The following is a 25,527-nucleotide window of genomic DNA, read 5'->3' as shown; positions in this document are numbered from 1 at the left end:
CAGAAAGCAGGAAGGTGGGGCCTGCCCAGGCCCGTAGCCCTGCAATGAGTCTGGCCCAGAGGCAGTCGGACACACAGGAGGCCAAAGTGAGAGGAATGAAAATGGGCTGGATGGATCAGGGGACTGAGGAGAGCCGGGTCGTAAGGCCCCCTGGCGTTTGTTCTCTGGACGGATGAGGGGACTGAGGAGAACTGGGCTGCAGGGCACCCTGGCATTTGTTCCCAGGGTAGGGGAGCTCTGGCGTGGCACACGGTAGCAGAAGAGAGCCTCCACCAGGAGGGTCGTGGTCGGCCCACGTGGAGATTTTCGAGACATCTCACTCTCCAGGTTTTGTCCTATCGGGTTCAGTCACCTGTGTGCAGTGTCCACAGGAAGGCCTGTGCAAGGCCGCATGGGAAGCAGGGTGGTCCACCAGGCCTGGCCTCAGGGGTCCTGTTCCGGAGAAGCAGATGCACAAAGCGGAGGGACACAGGTAGTGGGCCTTCCTGCGTGGCTCCTCAGCCACGGAACCGCAGCACCTAAGAGCCACCACTGAAGAGGCAAACAAGCCCTGCGGCAGGCCTGAACCAGAGTTCCTGGGCACTGCCCCGTGCACCCAGTCGGGAGCCTCCCTGCTGAGGGTCAGCGAAGGCTTGGGGTACTGGCATTAGGGCTGGGTCCTGAGGGAAGATGGGGGAGAGAAGTATAGGAGGAGGAGGAGGGAGGGGAGGGAGTAGGGCTGCCAAGGGAGGGTAGGAGGGTGGAGGGCTAGATAAGGAGGAGGGCTACAAAGAAAAGAGGAGTAGCGCTGCAGGGGAGGAGGGTGGAGGGCTGCAGGGGAGGAGGAGAGGGAGGAAGGCTGCAAGGGGAGGAGGAGGAGTATTGTGGGTGAGGGGGAAGAGAAGAGCTGGCCGGGGAGGAGGAGGAGGGCTACAAAGAAAAGAGAACTGCAGTGGGAGGAGGAGAGTGGTGGAGAGTTGCAGGGGAGGGGGAGGGTGAGGACTGGAAGAGGAGGAGGGTTGTAGGGGGAGGGTGGTGGAGGGCTGCAGAGAAGGAGGAAGAGGAGGAGAGCTGCAGGGTAGGAGGGTGGAGGGCTGGAGGAAGAGGAGAATAGGGAGAACAAATCCACTCTAGCATTCCAATCTTCCTAAGCCTTTGAATCCCTTCCACACTAACCATGGGTGACCAGGCATGTCCAGTTATTCCATGGTGGGCCATGTTTTGGCCCATGTTTCAGCCAAGCAGCCAACCAACCAATCAGAGCCCTTTCTAAATGCAGGCTCTCTGCTTAGTGAGCCCGTACCAATAAATTTGGCCTGATCCAACTCTGTGTTCCTCTTGCCCTTCTCCCAGGCCCTCAATATGCATTCCCACGTTCCTGGGGTTTCTATGTAAACTGGAAAACTCACATCCTCTTGGGTAAGTGCATCTCCTCATGCTCACGCCCTGTATCTCAGCTCTAGGGCCTGCCCCACATCAGTCTAGTTCCATGTCTAGAAGCAAAAAGGGGTGGGGGCAGGTCCTGGGGAGCAGCAGCCTGGTCTTGCTAATCAGCAGCCTCAGGGCCGTCCCATTTCCTCAGACAACACAGGGTTAACTGCTCAGATGGAGTTGGGGAAGCTACCACTAGGGTTAGGGGGGCCTCTTCCACTGTTGAAGACTCATCAGGATTTAGGGGTTCAGGGTCTCCACTGTTCATCAGGGTCGCCCCACACATCCTCATCCCAGCTCCAGCTGACAGGATCCCATTCCTTGCCAACCAATGCCTTCACTTGCACAGCAGACACCGTGAGGCTGGGAGTTCCACATGTGCTATAATCCAGCCACTGGAAGAACGAGATTCTGGGTTTTTCAGTAGTCTCAGACCCGCAGCTAAAGGAGTTGAGTCTTTCTTGGGCTAGTCATAACTTGCAGATTATTCAGGTGACACTTCAGCTGGGAATTTGAATCCTGAGCTCACTCCCATCATACTTTTTTGAGATGGGGTCTCACTCTGTTCAGGCTGGAGGGCAGTGGGGCAATCCCGGCTCACGGCAAGCTCTGCCTCCCGGGTTCAAGTAATTCTCCTGCCTTAGCCTCCCGAGTAGCTGGGATTACAGGTGCCTGCCACCACACCTGGCTAATTTTTGTATTTTTAGTAGAGTTGGGGTTTTGCCATGTTGTCCAGGCTGGTCTTGAACTCCTGACCTCAGGTGATCCGCCTGCTCGGGCCTCCCAAAGTGCTGGGATTACCGGCGTCAGCCACCACACCTGTTTTTGTTTTTGTTTTGAGACAGGGTCTCACTATGTTACCCAGGCTGGAGTACAGTGGTACAATCACAGCTAACTGCAGCCTCAATCTCTGATTCAACCAATCCTCCCCCGTCAGCCTCCAGAATAGCTGGGACCACAGGTGCAGGCCACCGTGCTTGACTAATTTTATTTTTGTAGAGATGGGATCTTGTTATATTGCCTAGGCTGGTCTCGAACTTCTGGCCTCAAGCCATCCTCCTGCCTCCCAAAGTACCGGGATTACAGGTGTGAGCTACTGCACCTGGCCCATTATACTCTAGTTTGACGAAAGTGTTCAAAACAAAAGCCACCAGACCCAGAACCCTGCCTTCTGCAAGTGTTTAATGAGCAGCACGCAGTGGTGACACTATGCGTCTCTCTGTTGGTACATCACACTATGGACATCACACTATGGACTATTGGTGCTCTTTTTACTACTAGAAATCAGCATTAGTGCCTTCACATCTAATCAGGATAAAGAACCAATTCCAGGAACCCTCCCATCCCCACCCTCTCACCACTCCCCCACCCCCAATTATTTTCAAGCAAACGTTCCACACCTTTTACCATGTTGTATGTAGGTAGAAGCCATTTTAACACACGCGAGTGACATTCTGTGTAAAATGAGAATGATCATTTGGAGAAGTTTATTACCACCCCAACCCCCCAGTGGGATCTGAATGCCATGTGAGTCCGGGGCTGGCTTTCTGCTGGGGTCCTCTTGTCCTGGCATGTGGCCCATCCCAGCATGAAGCCTGGCAGGGAGGGCTCAGGTGGGCAGCGTGCAGAGGGCAGGCTGCTAGGCCAGGCCTCCCCAGAAGGACCGCCCCACATCCAGCCTGTATCTCCTGAGTGCCATGCTGCGTTGGGGCGGGACAGGGCTGGCTCGGGGTTCCAGGAAAGATGCCTCATGTGCCCAGAAACGTAGGCGTCAAGGGAAGGCTGCGTGTGGGTACGTCCTGAGGGGCTGGGCTTCCTGGGCATCTGAGTTCTTAGGGAGCCCTAATAGGCACATCCCCAAATGGCTGTCTGAGGATGGGCACAAAAATAGCAGATGGGGTCACCCTCACCCTCCACTGACTACTGGACTGGGATCTGACTCATGCGACCTTCCTTCTCTGCCGCAGGTTCCACATCCATGGGTTAAGCGGGATCTAGCTCATGCGACCTTCCTTCTCTGCTGCAGGTTTCACATCCACGGGTTAAGCATGCGGTCTGGAGCCCACTGGCCCCGGTCCCCACCACACAAGGACCCCATCACAGGTGGGGGTCATACTCTTCCTCCAGAAACGGATTAACCAACCAGCACGTGAGCCTTACGCTCTGTTTACTGGCTGCGTCCCCACGGCTCTTCCAGCTTCGGCCAGGCCAGGGTCACCTTCAGATTGAATGTGCGGGGCCCCTGAGGACTCAGGTCCTGAGACAGCCCCTCTTCCTGGGATGGGACCCCCAGGCTCAGGTGACAGCACGGTGTTCCCAGGCCCCTGCATTTGGGGCTCAGGGGAGAGCAGGTGTTTCCGGGCCCCTGCATCTGGGGCCTAGGAGTTGACGCTGACTTCCTGGCCCCAGAAAGAAAAGGGAAGACACAGAGATCCCAGGAGAAGGGGCACAAGTGGGGAGGGTCGCAGGCTGCCCCAAAGCCCAGCTCCAGGCTCAGGCAAGCCTATCCCCGCTCAGCCCTTCTGGAGGGCCTCGGTCTCTGGAGGAACGGGGCTTAGGGGGTCTCCAAGGGTTAGAGTGCTCCAGGCTCGGGTGGGGAGGAGGAAGATGTGTCCGGGTGCTGAGGGCCTCCTGCGTCAGGCCCAGGGGGCCAGGCTGCGGCCACTGCCCAGGTGGGCAGCTCATCTCTCTGGCAGCAGCACGAAGAAGGCAGCCTTCAGGAAGCGGCCGAAGCTGCAGAGTGCGGCTACCAGCCAGTGGGAGCGGAGGCCAGGGTCTGTGCTGACCACACACTTGAGGACATCAGTCTGGGAGGGAAGAGGGAGAACGTGAGAGAGCAGAACCAACACTGCCAGACCCCCCGCACCACCAGGCCCCCCGAAACTGCCAGGCCCCCAGCACCACCAGGCCCCCCGAAACCGCCAGGCCCCCAAGCACTGTGCACCAGAATATCAGCAAATTGTGTGAGGGAATGCAGGAGACTGTTCGGGAAGGAGGTCTGCGGCCTGGACTGAAGTCTCCAGCACAAGACCAGACCCGACACCGTGCACATTCAGCCAGTGTGAAGGGCCAGGAGGCACCGGAGGTGGGGACAGAGGGAAGCCAGGCCAGGCCGGCCGGAGGGCCCCTGCCAAGCAGGAGAGAGACCTTCGTGGCCCTTGCTGGGGCTCCGGACATCCAGACCAGGGTGCCAGCTCCCCTCAACCACCTGCCTGCTGCGCCCCAGGGGCTACAAGTACCCCAGCGTCCTCCTGTGGGGCCTCGGAGCCTGGGCTGCCAGGAAGAGGCAAACCCAGCTTCATTCAGACTCTGCCTGGAACAACAGCAGGAACTGCGCTTCCAGAAGCCCAAGGACTCCCTGGACTCTGAAGTTCCTCCTGGATGAGTGAATGAACATCCAATTCTCTTATTCCCTTCACTTCCTGCTAATAAATGACGTCTTTTCCCTGCAGCCTGGACCTGTGGCCTTGGCGTTGCTCAAAGTGTCCTCGCCCACAGGGCACACAGTGCCCAGCCCCATGCCAGACTCCACAGGAGGAAGGCAGGAGGGGACGGAAGTCTTGGGGTTTCTGTGCTGAGGGATGCCTGTAGCCGCGTGTCATCTTAGGACAGTGTCCTCCCCCACCCCCAATTCAGCCTTCGGGAGACGGCAGCTCCCACAGACCACTTGACTTCAATCTCTCGAGATGTTGAACCAAAGGCCCCAGCAGAGGGGTCTGAGCCCTGTCATCCCTGGCCACTGATTGACACACCGGGCCCAACACCCGCTGTGCAGGAAAGAACGCTGGACTCTGGGCAGGGGAGCTGCCCTCCATACCCAGGCCCCAGGAGCACCTGTGGTCTGGACAGGGCAGGGCGGGAAGCTGGGGGCATGGAGACAGACGAAGGGTTTGGCTCTGATACTCACCCCTCGGGGCCTTGCTTTTCCCACTCGGGTGGGCAGGGGCTGGGGGCAGCGGGTCTTTAGTACAGGGGTAGGGTCAGGGGGTAAGTCAGTGCTGGATCCGGGCAGAGGAGAGCGCCCAGGGCCTGCCTGTAGGTCTCGGCCTTTGCCGCACTCCCTGCCTCGCCCGTCTCCCCCAGCAGTGCTCAGGTGATCACCCACGCGCCACTCCCTCCCATACCTCTGCACCCTGGCACCCCAGCTCTCCCACCCCCGCGGGCGCTCAGGCGCTCACCCATCCGCCGCGTCTCCGCAGCCAGGTTGCCAGGGTCTTGCGCACAAACTCCCCCAGGCAGTCCACGAGAGCGTGGACCATGGCAGGCTGGGCCTGCCTCACACAGTCCACAGCCAGCCCCGCGGCCACCGCATACAGGGACACCACCTTGCCCCACGTGATGCCTGCAAGGAGAGAGATGGTCAAGACCAGAACTTGAATCCCGCCCACGGGAGCACTGAAGGAAGGGGCTGGGCCTCTCTGAGCTGCTGTTGTGCTTGCTGTCCAGCTAATGACCAGGGACCCTCCCAAGGGGGACCGCTCCCCTACAGGACACCTGGCCAGCTGGCCGCCTGTCCACCCTCTCAGGCAGTTCTCGGGCAGGCAGGTTTCTCGGACTCCACTGCACACCTGCCCAGCCCACGTCTGTGGAGGAGGCCGCAGCTACAATGCGGGGTGAGGCGAGGGAACTGAGGGCAGCAGCCAGTGAGCAGCCAGTGACCTCACAGTCAGCACCCCGCGGCAGCCTGTTCCCGCAGCAGGCCTGGCATCCAGATTTTACATATAAAGAAGCTGAGGCCTGCGGAGAAACCGCCTTCCCCAGACCCCTAACCTGCTGAGGCTGAACTGAGATGGAAGCCGCCTTGAAAGAGAAGACAAAAGATGGCGACAGCGGGGGAAAGAACAAAAGGCAGGACACAACGCCTCAACACGGACAGACATTTTATGTATTAGCGAGAAAAGAGAGGCTTTCAAAAGAACTACCAGCACAGAACTGGAACAGCTGATTCACACAAAAAAATTATAAATCAGAGACACAAAACATGTTCACCTTCATTCATAACCCAAGAAAGGCAAATTAAAACAAGATGTGATCTATTGCATTAAAAGCTTGTAGGCGAGGCACGGTGGCTCACGCCTGTAATCCCAGCACTATGGGAGGCCGAGGCGGGCAGATCACAAAGTCAGGAGTTCAAGACCAGCCTGACCAACATGGTGAAACACCGTCTCTACAAAAGATACACAAAAAACTTAGCTGGGCGTGGTGGCATGCACCTGTAATCCCAGCTACTCAGGAGGCTGAAGCAGGAGAATCGCTTGAACCCGGGGAGGCGGAGGTTGCAGTGAGCCAAGATTGCGCCACGGCACTCCAGCCTGAGCGACAGAGCGAGACCCCGTCTCTAGATAAATAAATAAATGCTTTTAAATGGCAGTGTGAAGATTCAGGCAACTGCAAAGCCTTGTAAACCTTGGTGGGAAGCCCAGCTGTATCTGAACGGCCACAAAACATGCCGCCCAGCAGTGATCCCTGGAGGGAGTCAGCCTGAGGACACCGCACATGCAAAGATGAAGCACTGCTCTCCAGTCCCTCATAAAGCAGCAAACCTGGATCTTTTATGAAAACAAAAACCAGCTCCAACAAATAGTCACAGACGTTCACAGCAGCCAATTCACAATTGCCAAAAGGTGGAAAGAACCCAAGTGTCCTTCAACAGATAAATGGATACATAAATGTGGTGGTCGGCCATAGAAGGCAGGCCGGGCGTGAGCCCCCGCACCCAGCATTTTTTTTTTTTTAATAGGGTCTCTTTGGCTGGCCACGGTGGCTCATGCCTGTGATCCCAGCACTCTGGGAGGCCGAGGCAGGTGGATCACCTGAGGTCGGGAGTTCGAGACCAGCTTGGCTGACATGGTGAAACTCTGTCTCTCCTAATAATACAAAAATTAGCCAGGCGTGGTGGCACACGCCTGTAATCCCAGCTACTTGAGAGGCTAAGGCAGGAGAATTGCTTGAACCCAGGAGATGGAGGTTGCAGTGAGCCAAGATTGCACCACTGCACCTCCAGCCTGGCCGACGAGTGAAACTCCGTCACAAAAAAAAAAAAAAAAAAAAAGAAAAAAGAAAGAATAGGGGTCTGCCTCTGTCACCCAGGCTGGAGAGCAGTGGTACAATCTCAGCTCGCCGCAACCTCTGCCTCCCAGGTTCAAGCGATTCTCCTGTCTTAGCCTCCTGAGTAGCTGAGATTACAGGCATGTGCCACAACGCCCAGCTAATTTTGTATTTTTATTAGAGACAGGGTTTCTTCTTTTTGGTCAGGCTGGTCTCGAACTCCTTATCTCAGGTGATCCAACCACCTCGGCCTCCCAAAGTGCTGGGATTACAGGCGTGAGTCACTGCACCCAGCCATTTAAATTTTTCTTATAGTAAAACTATAATTAGAAGAATTATATAAAATTACATATGTAGTTATAGAAATACAATTCAAATTCAAAGAAGAAAAAACTATTGCCGACTTTTAAATGGGGAGGAAAACGAGTTCTACCACTTTGGAAATGAGTTATTCCAAAGTCCTGAGTGGGAACTTTGAAGCCCTAAATGAAAACAGTCAGAAAACATTTGTTGGCCTCTGCCTTCATGGGAGGCTCCTGGGGCTGGAGACTTGGAGACCCCCACGGAGCCCTGCCCTGCGGCCATCAGGTGGCTCACATCACCAGCCAAAGCCCCAGCCAGTGCAGGTCGTGCCGCCTGCCTGCAGTGGAGGGGCTGGGCCGGGCGCACACCCTCGGGGTGCCTGCTAAGAGGAAGAGAGGGAGGAAGACCCGGGGTCAGAGTGTGCAGGGGTGGCTGGCATGGGAGGGGCCTCAGGCAGGGAGGCAAGGACATGTAAAGCACCTTGAGGCTAGAGGCTCACTCTGTAGGCAAAAGGGCCCAAGAGGACTGGGATGGACAAAGGGTGAAGGGGATTGGGGGTGCAGCTGCCAGTGGGCCTGAGGGGCAGAAGGGAGCGGCCCTGCCCTAGCTCCCTAGTCAGGTGGCTCTAAGTTCAGGGAGGTTCAGAAACCCGTTGCAGGTCACGCAGCTCCTGTGCTTCAGCCTGCGCGGCTCCCCTCAGGCAGGTGGTGGTGTGGAGGCTGCCGCGTGGCCAGAGCCAGGCCTGCATGGGACAAGCCTGGGGCGCTAGGTGGGGTGGGGGATGTTGACCACAAGGAAGTCAGCTCCAGTTTTCCAGTGAAACCCACAAGACTTAAACTGAACTCTACACATGGTCCAAACCACCTGGTCGGTGCCCCCCAACATCCCCTGTCAGCTGTGTGCCCACTCGTCCCGCCATCACCGTTCCCCTCAGCCCTCCCCGGCCTTCAGGCGCCCTCCCAGAACCAACCAGAGCCTTCCTAGAAACCGCCCCCACCTCAGGCCAGGCCCTGCTCAGGCAAGGCTGGGCGGGCAGGGGCATCCTGGCCCCATCCTCTCTCCCTGCCAAAGCGGGAGGCCCACCTCCGGGGCCTGCTCCACCTCCGGGGCCCGGGCAGGCTGCTGCATTCTCGGAAGTGACTGTTCCTTTTAAAGCCAGCCTGCGGCTCGTAAACCCAGCAGCCCCGAGACAGACGCCCGGGGGGCCGACCACGCACCAGCATCGGCCCAGGGAGGGCCAAGAGGGGTCGTCAGCCCAGGACGCCTTCCACTCCTGGCTTCCTTCCTGGGCCCCACCCGCTGCCTCCTCCGGGTGCCTGCCTGGGCTACCCTGGGGGAAGGAGGGGCGGGCACCAGCTCGCCAGCTCCTGCCACCGTGCTTTTGCCGCCCACTGTGCCGTGGACCCTGCCCCCTGCCCACCCGGCCCCTGAGCCACACCACCCGCCCACTCCCCAGCCCCTACCCATATGCACCCTCAGTCAACCTAGGTCTGCTCCATGACACGCCTCAGCCTGGCTGGGTCCGGCCCCCCACCATCAGCCCCACCGGGCTGCCATATGGGGGCCTTGGAGCCACACTGCCAAAGAGGATTCATTTACAATCTCCCAGAGGAACACAGGAGCAGTGACAGAATCCAGGCTCTGAGGCCACCCCAAGGAGTGCCAGACAGGGCGTCTCGCCCGCACCCAGCTCGGTTCTGCCTCCTGACCCCACACCACAGCCTGAGGCCACTGCCCCTCCCCAGGTGTGGTCTGAGGCACTCCAGTACATGCTGTGGCAACAAAACAAGCCTGGGGGCAGGACCAGACCTCGCCAGGACTCCACCCCAGGACTCAGCCTTCCCTCTCCAGCAGCCTGCAGGGTCACCGCTGCGTCCCAGCCTAAGTCACTTCTGTCCAGGGAGGTCAGCAGTGAGCAAGTGTGGCACTGGAGAGGCCGGACTCTGTCAGCAAACGCTGGCAGCCCCCGCCGCCTTGGCCTCCAGCCGAGGGTGTCAGCCCCGCTCTGTCTCCAGGCTTCCGGCCAGCCCACTCGGGGTCAGAGGAGATGCCTGGGAGAGGAGCTGGAGGTCACCCCGCAACGGTGGGGTCTGCCTGAGCGAGAGGCAGTGGTCCTCACACTTCTGGCCTCTTCCCCTTGCCCTCCGGTGGGTGGAGGTCCTGAGGCCATCTGAAGACCCCTAGCTCTGAGGGTCCCCCCCGTGGTATGGGATGCATCTCCCACAGCGAGGGTGTGGCTGCCTCTGGCGCCTCTGCCTGATGCCCGGCTCCTGCTGCTGTCAGGACTGCCCTGCAGACAAGGCAGCTGAGGCCACAGAGATGACAGAGGGCCACAGTCACACAGCTGATTGGCCACGGACCCAGACCAGCTCCCAGACGACGGTGTGCAAGGCCTCCCTGCTGCCAGCATTCCCCCTCCTCCAAACTTCAGGGAATCCTGCTCACCCGGGGTTCGCTGGCCCAGAGCTGTGCCCAGCACCCAGACAGCACTTGGAAAACAGCTGAGGGATGTGCCGATCAGGGAGGTGCCACATCAGGGCTGGCGCACCACTCACCCCTATGGCAGCACCCAGCACCTGCCACACCCAGGGGCAGCTCATAGCACGGGGTACCAGGACAGGATCCAAGGTCACAGAGGTCAAAGGGGCTGAGGTCTGCAGGGCCAGACCAGACGACACGGGGCAAGCGGACAGAAGCCACACTGGACAAATCCAGGCCGAGGCAGCTGGACAAGTGGACAGCAGGGCACCAAGCAGGGGAGACAAGCCCTGAGCCTCCTGTGGGCCTAGAAGCATGTGGACAGCCAGGAGCAGCAGGAGGGGGGAGGCGGGGCCCGGAGTTGCCTCTCCAGGGCAGAGATGAGAGTGCCCAGGAGGGTCACAGGTGAGGCAGGCACAGCCAGGTGAGACACACTGCTGTTCTCTGGACACCCCCGGGAGCCAGTCAGCTTGGACTTCCTGCCCCCATGCTGTCCCCTCTCCTGGACGCTGGAGCCCTAAAGCCTTGCCTCTGACCACCAGAATCCAGCAGTTACCCATGACTTCTTTTTTTTTGAGACGGAGTCTCGCTCTGTCGCCCAGGCTGGAGTGCAGTGGCCAGATCTCAGCTCACTGCAAGCTCCGCCTCTCGGGTTTACTCCTCAGCCTCCTGAGTAGCTGGGACTACAGGCGCCCGCCACCTCGCCCGGCTAGTTTTTTTTGTATTTTTTTTTTTTTTAGTAGAGATGGGGTTTCACCGGGTTAGCCAGGATGGTCTCGATCTCCTGACCTCGTGATCCGCCCGTCTAGGCCTCCCAAAGTGCTGGGATTACAGGCTTGAGCCACCGCGCCTGGCCACCCGTGACTTCTGAGGGTCTATCCTAACAGCCTGGCAGCATCTACTCGGGAGCTGTCTGGGAAACCTGCCCCTGGCCACTCCTCCTCGGGACACAGCACCACGCTACGAGAAGCCCAAGCCCTGCGCGGGGGCCCCTGCAGGAACCCAAGCAGCCCTAGGACGTGCCACCCCACAGGACTGCAGGTCGTGCAGCCTCACTGATGCTGGACCACAACCACCACTGCTCGAGAAGCCTGTGCCAGCTGCTCAGCAGGCCCACCAGCCTGCAGAACCACAAGAGACCCTGAATGCTGTGGTGTGAGCCCACGCTGGTGGCTGGGCAGCTCCTGACACCCGCAGCGGCGAGATGGCACCGGTGAGCACTGGGCAGCGTCAGGATGGGTGGGGGCCAGCTCGTGGGGTCCCTGTGAGCCTGAGCCAGACCCTAGATCCCTCCCTGAGGTCCCATGGGACGGGCAGGCTGGGCATACCTGCAGAGAAGATGTGGCCAGCCACGGCCAGGAACGCATCGGTCACCACAGGCTCAGACTGCAGGGAGATGTGCAGCTGACGAGCCACGTTGCGGTAGACGCTGGGCCGGATCATCTCCAGCTCATCCCCTGTGTGGTCACAAAGGCAGTGAGAGACAGCCCACGCCCCAGCTCCCTGGGACACAACTGGCTTGGGGCATACCCTGCACCTGACCCCACCTGACCCTGCTTGAATTCCGGCCTGTTCCTGACTTAACTTGTCTGATTCCCACCTCCACTTAACCCCATCTGACCTCCCTTGAGCCGTCCCCCAACCTTGGCCCCTAGAGACCAGGAGACCAAGGAAGTGCTGAGGGTGCCCCCAGTCCTGCCCCTCTGACGAGCCAGCCCCTAGGCCAAGCCGGCCAAGCCGGTGGGGCGGGAATCCTGCGAGAGCGTGGGCCGTGCCTGCTGGTGACTCACAGCCGACAGGCAGCCGAGCTGCCCAGAGCAGGAGGGACCAGGCAGGCGGCCAGAGCCCGACGTGGGGAGGGGCTGGGCAGAGAAAGCTTCGGGGTGAGAGCAGGGGGAAGCCCGAGAGCCTGGCTCAGGCCCTAGCATGGCTCAGGGACTGCTCAGGTGCAAAGGGTGAGCCGTTGTCCTGGGCCACCCGCACTGCTACACTCCCACCTGGGCTCTTGCTGCCAAGGGGACGTGCTTGGAGGTGGCACTGCATCAGCCCGCCCTGGCAGCCGAGGACGGCCCCCTACAGGCCCACCGCCCCGAGTGCTGCCTGTGGTGCCCTTGGCAGCAGCAGTGCACAGGCACAGGGCAGATGGTGCCAGGAATGCCACAGGGCCCTGGGATTGGGAGTCCCCAGCCCAGCCAATTCTCCAGCCAAAGCAAACAGGGTAATGCTGCTGACCGGACCATTCTGGCCGATAAAGGCGCCCTCATCCCCTCCCCGGAGCCAGCTGCTCTGTATCTCACTAATTAAGATCTGGAACCAGAGCAGAGCCCAGGAGAGGCTGACCGGGGGTGGGGGGTGACATGGAAATTCCCAGGCCTGACCCTGCGGCTCCCAAACACAGACCTCTGGGGCTGCTGCAGGCTGGCCCCAGACTGAAGGTGGGGACACAACCCAGGCTTCTTCCTGTCCGTGCTGCCCGAGGGCAGGAGACAGCACTGGCCTCGGGAGACTGACCCTGAGTAGCTGTGAGGGCAGATGCAGGTCTGAGCTGTGTCCCTCCGGGGCCCCCCTGGACATTTGGGACTTCCTCTCAGCCATTCCAGGAGTCTGGCATCATCTTCCCAGAAGGCCACTAAAGGATCCCCTAGGGTCATTCTCAGAGTCTGGCTAGAGGCAGCAGCAGGTGGCGTGTCTCACGGAGTCCCACCAACAACCTCGCTCCCACCCAGAGACCTCTCCCTCCTTCCAACCTAGGCCTCACATGGGACTCCACCTCCTCCTGGAGGCTCTGTGCTGGCCTCCATGGATTCTGTGTGTACCCCACACACACTCCTGGGCAGGCCAGGTCTGCACAGCTTTGCTCTCTGGGCCCAGCCCACCATGTAAAGGCAGGGGCCACCCACAGCCCATGCCAGCGTCAGCCTGAAAGGAGGCAGCATGTCCCCTCACAGGGTCATGACCTCCAACCCCAACCCCAACCCCCTGCCTGAAGAGCCACCGATTCAGAGTTTCACCGCTGCTGTCACCTCCCCTTCCCGGGCTCAGCCACAAGCGCCCCATGTGCCCTCTTTGGGCACCTCATAAACATTCACAGGTGACGGCGGCAGCCCAGCTGTGGTGAGGGACGGCTGGTCCCACCCTCTGCAGTCCAGACCTTGGAGACAGTGGGGGCAGCCAGTGGGCTGTGTGTGACCCCAGAACCGAGCACCCCCAGATGTCCTCACAGCACCAACGAATACTGAGGTTGTGGCTACCCAGCCCGGTTGGGCGCAATTTCCAATGGGGGGCCTCGGAGGCCTTGGAATCCAGAGGGCAGCGGGCGGGATCTCGGCCAGTAACAGCAAGGATCTGTTTTCCAAAATAAACATCGGGACACGTGCTCCTACAAAGGGTTTCTGTGCCCAGCAGAGAACAAGGGTCACTGTGGGAGCTTAGCCACCCACTAATAGATTATTCTTTCTGGAGCTTTCTATTGTTTATGGCCAGCATGGCTGAAATCTGGGCTGAGCAGGCAGCTGATGGGGGGGCCTGTGCCGTGGGAGGCCTGAGAGCAGATCTGGGAGCACCCGCCTGGGTGGCCCTGTCCCGAGCGCCTGGCCGTCCCAGGCAGGGGGTGGGCGCCCCTGGGCCAGCCCCTCATCTCGGCCTCGGAGGGAGGCTGCGGCCCAGCAGGGGAGGAGGCGCAGCTGGGGGTCTCACCAGGGCGCACTCACCCAGGCGCAGGAGCACCGCGCACACCTCGGCCAGGCGTCCCGGGACAGGCGCGGCGCGCTCGGGCGCGCTCCAGGAGAGGCCGGCGCGCAGTAGCCGCGCGTGCACGTACTCCCGGCCCAGCGCCTTGGCCTGGGCCACCAGCTCCTTGTCGGTGGGCGAGCGGTCAAAGGCATCCATGATCTCGGCGGCGAAGACCGAGGAGCGCCGCAGCACCTCCATGGCGGCGACGCGGGTGGGGGGCGCCGCACCTGCGGGCACAAGCGCTCAGCCGGGTGGAGGGAAGCGGCGCGGGGAACGGGGCGCGCGGGGCGCCGGGCTGGGCGTGGCCCTCGGGAAGGGCCGTAGCCGGCGCCCGGTCCGCTCTCGTTTTTTGTGCCCCAAATCTTTAAAAACCCAGCGCCACGTTCTTTCAGAGCCTCGATTCAGCCACAGACATTCCCCGCCGCTGCCAGGGAGCGGAGGGGCCGCGGGGACACGGCGGGTTGCTCCGGGGCCGCCGGGCCCGCCCTCGAAGACGAGTGCGTGGGCGGCGGGGGCGGAGGGCACAGCCCAGCGCGTCCCCCACGGCGACTGCCCGGACCCCAGCCCGCCCCGCCCCCGCCCGGGGCCGCCCACCTCCGCCGCTCGCGTCCTGCGCGCGTGTCCCCGGCCTCGCCGTTCCCGGGCACCCCGGCACGGACGCCACGCCCGCCGCGCTCACCTCTCCCGCCGCATGGCGCGGGCGCCGGGGTGGAGTTCTGGCTTCAGGATCTGCTCGCCGCCGCCGCCGACCTCGACCCTTCCATTCAGACCCGCGAGGACGCGCGCCCCGCCCCGGCGCCCGCCCCGTCCGCGCCCGAGCCGGGAGCGCGAGGTCCGCGGGGCTTCCCGCGCTCGCTGGGGGCTCCGGCCGCGGCGTCGGGGTCCTGGGCAGCGAGGGGGGCACCGCGCGACTCCCAGCGGGCGAGAGGCTGGGCTTAGGGCTTGGCCTTCTAAGGGAAAGGCAACCCCGGGGGCGGAGTCGGGGAGACGCGGCCCGAGCTTCTCCGACCGCCTCCCACTTAAGGAGGACCGAGCGAGTTCCCTGGATGCGCCCGGAGGCGGCGACCAGGCCGGAGCGGCCCCTGCAAGGCGGAGCAATGGGGGCCTAGAACCAGCCCCAGCCGCCTGGGTGTTCGCCCGGGTCCGTTTGAAAATCGGGTTGTCTGTCTACTTCGTTCGTAGAGGTTCTTTCCATAGTCTGGATACGAGTTCTTGGTCCGACGCGTGCCCTTTGTATTGTAGACGGATTCTTGGATGCCCGTTGATTGACGTTATCGCAAATGCCTTCTTCTATTTTGTGGTTTATTTTTGCTTTGGATGAACAGGAGTTACTCTTAGTGATGTCCAATTTATCAGTATTTTCTTTATAGTTAGTAACTTTTTATTAGGATATCCTCCTGTGTTTTAGAAGCTTGTTTTAGGGCTCATATTTAGATCTATGATTAATTAGATATTAATTATTGTGAATGGTGTGGTACGGGGCCAGAGCTCATTTTTTTCCGTGTGGATATCCAATTGACCTGGCATCATTTATTGAAAAGCATAACTTTTTTTTCACCGAATTGGAGGAGTCCCCAACATCTCAGCATAACTGAAGTGTGTGTGTGTGTGTGTGTGTGTGTGTGTCTTTCGGAACTGTATCCCACTGGTTTCTTTCTTTATCCTTGAATCAACCTCACACAGTTTGAACAACAGGATTAACCAACTTGACCTAATTCACATATGTACAACACTAAAACCTACTTACTCTTCCCATGTGCACATAGGACGCTTATCGAAATGGACCATGGACCTTATACAAGTCTCAGCAAATTTCAAAGGATTGAAATCATACAGTGTGTCCTCTCTGAATTAGAAGTCAATAACTGGAAAATCTGCAAATGCTTGGAAATTACATATCAAATTTTTTTTTTTTTTTTTTTTGAGACGGAGTCTCCCTCTGTCGCCCAGGCTGGAGCTCAGTGGGGCGATCTCGGCTCACTGCAACCTCCGCCTCCGGGGTTCACGCCATTCTCCTGCTTCAGCCTCCCCAGTAGCTGGGACTACAGGCGCCCGCCACCACGCCCGGCTAATTTTTTGTATTTTTAGTAGAGACAGAGTTTCACCGTGTTAGCCAGGATGGTCTCCATCTCCTGACCTCGTGATCCACCCGACTCGGCCTCCCAAAGTGCTGGGATTCCAGACGTGAGCCACCGTGCCGGCTTACATGTCACACTTATAAATAATCAATGGGTCAATAATCACAGTGGAAGGGGTAAAACATGTTGACAAGAACAGTGAAAAATAAGATATCAAATGCTGTGCAGTACAACCAAAACACTGCTTAGAGGAAATTGGATAGCTTTAGAAGAAAGATTGAAAATTAGGCCAGGCAAAGGGACTCACGCCTGTAATCCCAGCATTTTGGGAGGCCAAGGTGGGCAGATCACCTGAGCTCAGGAGTTCGAGACCAGCCCGGTCAACATGGTGAAACCCCCATCTCTACTAGAGATACAAGAAAATGAGGCCGGGCGCGGTGGCTCAAGCCTGTAATCCCCGCACTTTGGGAGGCCGAGGCGGGTGGATCACGAGGTCAGGAGATCGAGACCATCCTGGCTAACACGGTGAAACCCCGTCTCTACTAAAAATACAAAAAACTAGCCGGGCGAGGTGGCGGGCGCCTGTAGTCCCAGCTACTCGGGAGACTGAGGCAGGAGAATGGCGTAAACCTGGGAGGCGGAGCTTGCAGTGAGCTGAGATCCGGCCACTGTACTCCAGCCTGGGCGGCAGAGCGAGACTCCGTCTCAAAAAAAAAAAAAAAAAAAAAAAAAAAAAGAAAATGAGCTGGGTGTGGTGGCAGGTGTCTGTAATCCCAGCTACTAAGGAGGCTGAGGCAGGAGAATTGCTTGAACCTGGGAGGTGAAGGTTGCAGTGAACCAAAATCATGCCACTGCACTCTAGCCTGGACAACAGAGTGCGATTCCATCTCAAAAAAAAAAAAGAAAAAGAAAAAGAAAATTACTGCTCTAAGCTTCCACTCAAGAAGCTAGAAAAAGAAAAATAAAACTAAAGATGAAAGGAAATAATAAAAATAAGAGCAGAAATTAATGGAATAAAGGAAAAAATGAGAAAATCAATAAAGCCAAAAATTGGTTCTCTGAAGAGATTAATAGAACTGATAAACCTCTGGAAAGATTGAGTAAGAACAAAGATAACACAAATTTCACTATCAAGAATGAAAAAGAGGACATCACTATAGATACTACAAGCATTAAAGGGATAAGAAGATAGTATGGAGGACTTTTCAACAGTACATTTGAAATTTTAGATGATACACAACTTACCAAAACTGATGCTAAAAGAAATAGAAAATCTGGATAGTCCTACACCAATTAAATACATGGAATCTGTAATTTAAAATCTTCCCACAAAGACAATTCTAGGTTCAGATGGTTTCATTGAGAAATTCCCAGCAGTTAAAAAAAATACCACCAGTCTCATACAAACCTGCACAGAGACTAAAACTGAGGGAGTATTTCCCAACTCATTTTATGAGGTCAATGTAACATTAATACCAAAACCTGTAAGGAACATTACCAGAAGATAATGAAAGCTATGGAACCTCTATCTGCTATGACTTTCCTGACTGGGGAGTAGGGAGAATAATAATACCTATCTCCCAGGATTGTTGGGAGGACTGAATTCTTAATCCATGTCATGTAATAAGTGCTCAGTCATTGTTAACTGCTTTTTCAGAAAAGCTATAATACTGTAAAATCTGAGGGTGCATTTTAATGTACTCTTTAATGCAGAGTCTAGAGCTCCTTGGACAGTGTGTGCCTCGAATTTCTGAAGAGCAGTCAGGTTTGGGATTCCCTGTATTTTATAGCTAGCATTATAAAAATGCAGAGAGGGAAAAGAGTTCTCCCAAGGAGTCACTGCAAGACTGGGCATGGCCAGACTGTAAACCTTGGGGTCTGACTCCATGGTTCCTGAAGTACTTCTGTCAGGGGAAGAGCCTATAATTGCAGGGAGGAGACCAGGAAGCTCACACCTGCAACCTTCCCGCTGTGTAGCCTCAGGCAACTTCCTGCCCCATTCACAGGCTCAGTTTCCTCCTGTGCAAAATGAGTTCATACTTCCTGCTTCCTGTCTCCTGTTGGAGCTGTCTCTTGGGCACTGACATGGGGATAGTGGGTCACTGGGCATAATTGATAGACATGTTCTGTACCCCAGGAGCTGCAGAAACCAGGTAAAGCTGTGTCTCTGGATGTTCGATACGGAACGTTGCTAGCAGTAAGGAACTGAAAATGACCTAAGTGTTTATGAAGAGGAGATCAAGTCCAGCACAGTGACACCGCACTAGTAGTCCCAGCTACTTTGGAGACTGAGGCAAGAGGATTGCTTGAGCCCAGGAGTTCAGGGCTGTAGTGCCTGTGAATAGCCACTGCACTCAGCCTGGGTAACTTAGCAAAGACTCGTTTCTAAAACAAATTTTAAAAAGAGAGCAGATTAGGAGATTAAGCAATCTGGAGTACCTAGACCGCAAACCCTTATTCAGACCTTAAAAAGCTTGGGTCATGCTAGAGTCAGCTGAGGTCTTCCTGTCCATGGAGACCTGGAGGAGGCCCAGTCCCAGCCCTCAATTTCCCAAGAGTGCTTTGACTTCTTGGGAGCCTACAATTCTCTGGTCACCTTTGGCCCTGATTTTCTGTCTCTGCAGAATTCTTGCATTCACTCTTGCCATGCATCTGACCCCTCTCTCTGTCCCAGTGTTGACCTAGCATGGAACTCGGTCCCTGGTTGGTGAGTAGGCTTCTGAGTGCTGATACCAGCCCACCAGACTGGCTTAAGCACAGGGCAGTTTGTTGATCTGTGTGACCAGAGAGAGAGGTCTGTTGGTTTCAGGCATAGCTGGATCCAGGAGTCACTTTCCATCTGTGTTCCTCTGTGATGGCTCCACTCTTAGACTGTCCTGGTGTAATTGCAGGATAAAGCTCACAGCTCCCTGTCTATACCTCACAAGTTCAGGCTTTGCCAGTGGAAAAAGGTCAGGCTGTCCAGGTAGCTCTGGGAGATCCCCTGTGGTGGGCAGCTCCTGTACTCTGCCCATTTCCAAGCCAGCTATGGCTGGACGTGGGGAAGGTGCTAAGCGGTCAGGCCTGGGTCTCATACCTGGCCCTGGGTGGCATGGAAGCAGGTGGGCCCCCATCAGCTCCTGTGGAATGTGACCTGGAGGATGGTGGATTTCCGTAAGAGCCTGCTCACTCAAGGCTGCTGTGTGGTCACAGAGTGGGGCACGGAGGGGTCCATAACCCAGTGATGCCCACATTCAGCATTCCAAATTCAAGCCAGCCCCTCGGCCTTGGGCTTCTCCCAGCCTAGCCATTCACCTCCTCATGGCTCCTCTCTGTCTCATCACTCATGCGATGGCTGCTTGCCTCCCGCACCCTGGTCCTCTCCCCTCCTTGGCTCAGGCCCTGCCATACAGAGCCAGCCCCTGACGGCACAGAACAGCGGCATCCTGGTTTTCCTCCTGGAAGGCTGTTGTGGCCTTGTGCCACCTTGGAGACTGAGCTAAGCCCTCCCTCCCATGGTGGCAAATGTGTGATGCCCCCCAGCAGCAGGGCACCTTCCTCTATGCAGCCACCTGCTCCAGCTGGCTGCAAATCCCAGATGCTGTGAGTAGATCTGTCATGCATTTCCTTTGCCTGATGAGTCTGAGGCAGATCTGAGACTCTCCTATCATGGAGTGGGGAGGGAGGTCTGCCGGTCTTAGAAGGCTTCCAGAGCCTCCCTCCCTGTGTCCAGAGACTTCCCTCACTGAGGGGTACCCCTCGGGGTAGAGGCAACTGCCCTTGCCAATGCTAGACCCTGAAGTGAGTTGTGTGGGTGATACAGCTTGGATCTGCGTCCCAGCCCGAATCTCATGTCAAATTGTAAACCCCAGTGTTGGGGGAGGAGCCTGGTGGGAGGTGACTGGATGATGGGGGCGAATTTGCGGTTCTCGTGATAGTGAGTGAGTACTTACGAGATCTGCCTGTTTAAAAGTGTGTGGCACCTCCCCCTTCACTCTATTCCTCCTCCTCCTCCGGCCACATAGGGCGTGCCTCCTTCCTCTTCGCCCTCCGCCGTGATTGTAAGTTTCCTGAGGCCTCCCAGCCATGCTTCCTGTATAGCCTGTGGAACGGTAAGCCAATTAAATAACTTTTTTTTTCTTTCCTTTTTTTTTTTTTTTTTTTTTTTTTGAGATGGAGTCTCACTCTGTCGCCCAGGCTGGAGTACAGTGGCGTGATCTCGGCTCGCTGCAAGCTCTGCCTCCTGGGTTCACGCCATTCTCCTGCCTCAGCCTCCTGTATAGCTGGGACTACAGGCGCCCGCCACCACGCCCGAGTACTTTTTTGTATTTTTTAGTGGAGACGAGGTTTCACCGTGTTGGCCAGGATGGTTTCCATCTCCTGACCTTGTGATCCACCCTCCTCAGCCTCCTGAAGTGCTGGGATTAAAGGCGTGAGCTACCACGCCCGGCCCAAATCTCTTTTCTTTGTAAATTACCCGGTCTCAGCTGGTTGCAGTGGCTTACACCTGTAATCCCAGCACTTTGGGAGGTGAGGTGGGTGGATTACCTGAGGTCAGGAGTTGGAGAACAGTCTGGCCAACATGGTGAAACCTTGTCTCTACTAAAAATACAAAAAATTTGCTGGGTGTGGTAGTGGGCACCTGTAGTCCCAGCTACTCAGGAGGCTGAGGCAGAATTGCTTGAACCCAGGAGGCAGAGGTTGCAATGAACCAAGATCGTGCCACTGCACTCCAGCCTGGGCTACAAGGGTGAAACTCCGTCTCAAAATAAATAAATAACCCTGTCTCAGGTACAGTGGGGAAGCCATGCCGGGGATGGATGGGCGTTCAGCCTGCAGGCCACTGGGGTCGGTGACGCAGGGGAGGATGGGACTGGGCGGGCATTCAGCCTGTAGGCCACTGGGGTCAGTGACAGCAGAGCCCTTGGACTTTGTGCCGGCCGTCTCACTCTGGACTGGCCTCTCCACCCACCACCCGGTGGCCTTCAGATGGTCCCCTTTTTTCGAAACCAGGCAGAGGGCTGTGTGGTGAGCTGCCCAGAATCTTTCTGCTGGGTGGTGTGTGTCTGCACATGCCCCAGGCTGACACCCTCCATCACCTCCTGGTCACTGCATTCTCCCTCTGAGGAGGGCAGGACCCGCCCACAAGGCCCACAGAGCCGTGGTTTCTATCCAGCAGTGATCCTTGATGGGCTGGAAGGCGACCGAACCCCTTGTCCTTTATAAGCTGGGCTTGCTGCTCGTGGCCGAGGGCTCCTTACCATCGAGGAAGAGCTCGTCATAGGTGTCAGCGTTTAAAAGTGGGATGTGAGTTTCTGAACGCGCTGGCATTGCAGAGGAAAGTATATACTTGCAGGGAAAAAGCCATGCAGGAGATGGGGGCGGGGAATGGGGGGTTGAGCTGCAGCAGCTTCAGGCATAGGTAGGTCCTGTCTGGCCCTGCTCTTTTTTTTTTTTTTTGAGTCAGGATCTCTCTCTGTCACCCAGGCTGAAGTGGCTTGTTCAGGTTGGCCTCCTCTGTTCAAACGATTCTCGTGCCTCAGCCTCCTGCGTAGCTGAGGAAACTTCACCACACCTGTTCAAGTGATTCCCGTGCCTCAGCCTCCCGAGTAACTGAATTAAACTTCACCACACCTGGCGAAGTTTAAAAAACTTTTTTTTAGGGTCAGGCGCGGTGGCTCACGGCTGTAATCCCAGCACTTTGGGAGGCCAAGGCAGGTGGATCACCTGACGTCAGGAGTTCGAGACCAGCCTGGCTAACATGGTGAAACCCTGTCTCTACTAAAAATACAACAATTAGCCAGGCGTGGTGGTGGGTGCCTGTAATCCCAGCTACTCAGGAGGATGAGGCAGGAGAATCGCTTGAACCCGGGAGACAGAGGTTGCGGTGAGCCAAGATCGTGCCATTGCACTCCAGCCTAGGCAACAGGTGCGAAACGCTGTCTCAAACAAAACAAAACAAATGAACAAAAACAACTTATTTTCAGAGACGCAGTCTCACCATGTTGCCCAGGCTGGTCTTGAACTCCTGGGCTCAAGCGATTTTCCCACCTTAGCCTCCAAAAGTGCTGGGATTACAGGCGTGAGCCACCACTCTGGCCTTTTTCTTTTTTTCTTTTTTTTTTTTGAGACAGAGTCTCGCTCTGTCACCCAGGCTGGAGTGCAGTGGCGTGACCTCAGCTCACTGCAAGCTCCGCCTCCTGGGTTCATGCCATTCTCCTGCCTCAGCCTCCCAAGTAGCTGGGACTACAGGTGCCTGCTACCACTCCCAGGTTTTTTTTTTTTTTTTTTTTTAAGTGGAGACGAGATTTCACTGTGTTAATCAGGATGGTCTCGATCTCCTGACCTCATAATCTCCCTGCCTTGGCCTCCCAAAGTGCTGGGATTCCAGGCATGAGCCACCATGCCCAGTCACTCCGGCCTCCTTTAGAGGGTCTGTTCTGAGCCCAGCCCCTAAGGGGTACTGAGCTGTCAGTGTGTACAGGGGTGTGGACGGTTTGAGTGGGCTGGACAGGGTGTGGACCGGCACGGCACGGCGTGGACAGGCCAGAGGAACTAGGTGGGGCCGAACACATGCAGCTCGCAGGAAGCCTCTGGAGTGCAGGGCGTGCTGCGGGTGCAAGAGGTGGGCTGCGGCGCTCTGAGGGAGTCCGGCGTTCTGAGTTAGATCAGAGCCTGGTGTCTCTGCTGGGGCCAGGACATTCCCATTGGCCAGTTCCCTGCGCATGGGGTTGACCCAGGCCGCATGGAGGAAGCCACTTGTGGGTGGGCCACACCTCTCGTTCTCCTTTCAAAATGCATCCTGGGGTAGCTGCCTGGCTACTTCGCCACTGCTGCCCCGTCCCAGCCGCCCCTCCTCCCTCCGGACAGCCCTGGCACCCTCAGTGAGCCCAGAGCCCCTCCTGCGTCTGCAGCCTCCTCCCCTGCTCCTCAGAGATCACTTTCCTTCCTCCTGGAACATTCTTCCCCCATCTTCTTTTTTTTTTTTTTTTTTTTTTGTTTTTTTTGAGACGGAGTCTCGCTCTGTCGCCCAGGCTGGAGTGCAGTGGCGCGATCTCGGCTCACTGCAAGCTCCGCCTCCCAGGTTCACGCCATTCTCCTGCCTCAGCCTCCTGAGTAGCTGGGACTACAGGCGCCCGCCACCTCGCCCGGCTAATTTTTTGTATTTTTAGTAGAGACGGGGTTTCACCGTGGTCTCGATCTCCTGACCTTGTGATCTGCCCGCCTCGGCCTCCCAAAGTGCTGGGATTACAGGCGTGAGCCACCGCGCCCGGCCTTCCCCCATCTTCAAACTCTGCCGCCCAGCATTCCTCAGAGAGCGCCCCCGCCCCACCCCCCAAGTCACCCCCACTCTGGTGCAAGTGGCCGAGGCGAATACGGGGTGGGTAGGGTGGTCAGAACCTTCTCACTAGGACTAGAACGGGATTCCTGTGTTTTCACGTGGCCGGTGCAAGCCTTCCTCCTGGGCAGAGGGACACCCCCCAGCTCTTCCCACCTCCTGGGGGTTTCCCTGGGCCTGGGAGGCAGACGGGCTGTGGTAAGCCCCGAGTGGACTGAGCCAACAGCAGGGCCTGCTGCTATTGTGCCCCCACCCCGTTAGTGGGTCCCCCCAAGTCGTCTGCGGCAGTGAGACCAGCTTATTCTAAACCTCAGGGTCCTTCCTTGCCCTTCTCATGGTCCAGAACGTCTACTTCTTCATGAAGCAACTAAATATTTCCTGTCTGCAGTGAGTGGTGGGATGTGCTGGTTCTGAGTCACAGAAAAGCAGCCCTCACACTGCTTCAAGAAGGAAGGGAATGTGTGATCTGCCCCTCCAGAAAAGGCACCCCAGGCCCCGGCCTCTCTCTGGGAGGTCTAGGGCTGGGCCATGTGACCGATGCTGGCATGGTGAGGCTGCCAGAGGATCCTTGACCAAAAATTTATAGCATCCTCCAGCCCTGGAGACGTTTTAAGAGAACCAGCAGCAGAAGCTAATAAAGTGGTCAAGTGGGCATCAATTCGCAAACCCTCTCAGCTTGGCCCAGGCCCCTGGATGAGATCATTCCCCTGGTTTCCAGATCAGAACCCTCCAAGGAGAGGCCTCGAGGTGATGGGCAGAGTCTGCAGTGGGCCAGTTCCAGGGAGGGTCTCTCGGGTGCTTCTGCAAGCACCCCATCCTACCCTGGGCATGGAGCCAGGGACTGTTCACACCCCAGGAGGCTCAGCATTGCACACCAAGCCCCTACACTTTGCACAGGCTGAACGAGGTCCCGTGAGAGCTGCTGTCAGGGCAGGTGACCCGAGCGGCCCCCTCGGGAGAGGTGCGTGGTGCAGAGACAGAGGGACAGGAGCTCCCTGGGCTGGAGGCTGTCCTCCCTCAAGCTGCCTGGAGCCCCTTCCCCATCTGGAAGGGGGGACACGCCCCTGGTCTGCCGCTCATGCAGGGATCTGTGGTGGTAGGAGATGATCAGATGGGATGGACCTGACTGAGGGGCACCATACACTTTCTGCGCCGAGGCCTGTGGGCCTGTTGCTCCATTTGCCCAGTGGCTCCCTGAGCAGACAGCCCCTCCCCATTCGCTTTTCCCAGAAGTTCATTCCTCTTCTAATGAAGGATCAGAGCTTGGACCAGAAGGGTTTTGTGTAAACTCAGATGAGTGCTAAGTAAACAGCCGGGAACCGCACGGCTGGAGAGTTTGTCCACTGGCCTTGCAGCCAGGCACGGGCAAGTGACCACAGGCCAAGCAGGGGCCGCAGTCTCATGCTTTTAGCACCCCCCATGCACCTACCCCCTTCCCTCCCCAGTAGGGGTCTGGAAGAGTGGGCTTCAGCCAGGCCAGGGGGTCCTGATGCAGCCTCATGTGCAGGCTCAGCCAGGCCAGCCACATCCTCTCCCACTGTGGATAGAGCTGCCCTGGCTGGAACCTACCCCCTCTGGCAGCACCCTGCCAACCCTTGATATTACAACATCTTTAAGTATTGCTGACCGGCAGATGAATGGTGACACCAGGTAGCTTTGCTGTGCACATCCCAGGCCGCCTGTAAGGCCAAGCGTGTTTCATCCCCCGTTCCTCATTGGACTCTTGGGATCTCCAGGTAGAGAATTTGCCCATTTCTCTGGGATTACTGCTTTAGTTGGTTGTAAATGCTGCAGATATTTCTCACCAGGCTTTCCCTTCAGATTCTTTCTTTTCCTGTGCAGAGATTGTGCATTTTCTGAGTCAAATGTACCCATCCTCTCTCTCCAGCCTCCGTTTGAACTGAACGGGGCTTCCCCACCCAGAGACCGTGCCCCGCTCGCCCAGGCTTTGTTCCTGACCTTCTCGGGTGTTTTGTTGTTTTGGTTTTTCATGTTGGCCTCATTTTACTTTTATGTGGTATTTGGAAAGGACGTCAGGACTCAGGAACTGAAGTGTTTTTTTTTTTTTTTTTGAGACAGGGTCTCTCTCTGCCACCCAGGCCGGAGTGCAGTGGTGTGATGTCGGCTCACTGCAACCTCTGCCTCCCAGGTTCAAGCGAT

At 57.3% G+C, this 25,527-nt stretch overlaps 1 protein-coding gene and 1 long non-coding RNA gene across 5 annotated transcripts in view; one reads left to right on the top strand and one right to left on the bottom strand.

Annotated features, from left to right (window-relative positions):
- Positions 1-2,869: 2,869 nt before the first annotated feature.
- On the bottom strand, positions 2,870-14,902 carry BOK (BCL2 family apoptosis regulator BOK). Of its 4 annotated transcripts, XM_005574887.5 has the most exons (5): positions 14,651-14,902; positions 13,950-14,198; positions 11,568-11,696; positions 5,589-5,752; positions 2,870-4,217 (listed from the first exon to the last, which is right to left on the bottom strand). In XM_005574887.5, the coding sequence occupies exons 2-5, from the start codon at positions 14,167-14,169 to the stop codon at positions 4,092-4,094; spliced, it is 639 nt and encodes a 212-aa protein (XP_005574944.1). In that variant the 5' UTR covers positions 14,170-14,198; positions 14,651-14,902; the 3' UTR covers positions 2,870-4,091. The 4 variants fall into 4 exon arrangements, with proteins under 4 accessions (XP_005574944.1, XP_073866943.1, XP_073866944.1 ...); XM_074010842.1 differs by lacking the exon at positions 11,568-11,696; XM_074010843.1 differs by lacking the exon at positions 13,950-14,198.
- Positions 14,903-20,026: 5,124 nt separating this feature from the next.
- Positions 20,027-25,527, top strand: part of LOC141408255 (uncharacterized) — a 44,992-nt gene continuing 39,491 nt past the window's right edge. The window contains exon 1 of the long non-coding RNA XR_012421693.1: positions 20,027-20,140. This is a non-coding gene — a long non-coding RNA (uncharacterized lncRNA). The remainder of the gene's footprint in view (positions 20,141-25,527) is intronic.

Source organism: Macaca fascicularis, chromosome 12 (genome assembly GCF_037993035.2).
Source record: "Macaca fascicularis isolate 582-1 chromosome 12, T2T-MFA8v1.1".
NCBI lineage: Eukaryota > Metazoa > Chordata > Mammalia > Primates > Cercopithecidae > Macaca > Macaca fascicularis.
The sequence above is the reverse complement of the archived record's forward strand: the minus strand, read 5'-3'. Positions and strand labels throughout refer to the sequence as shown.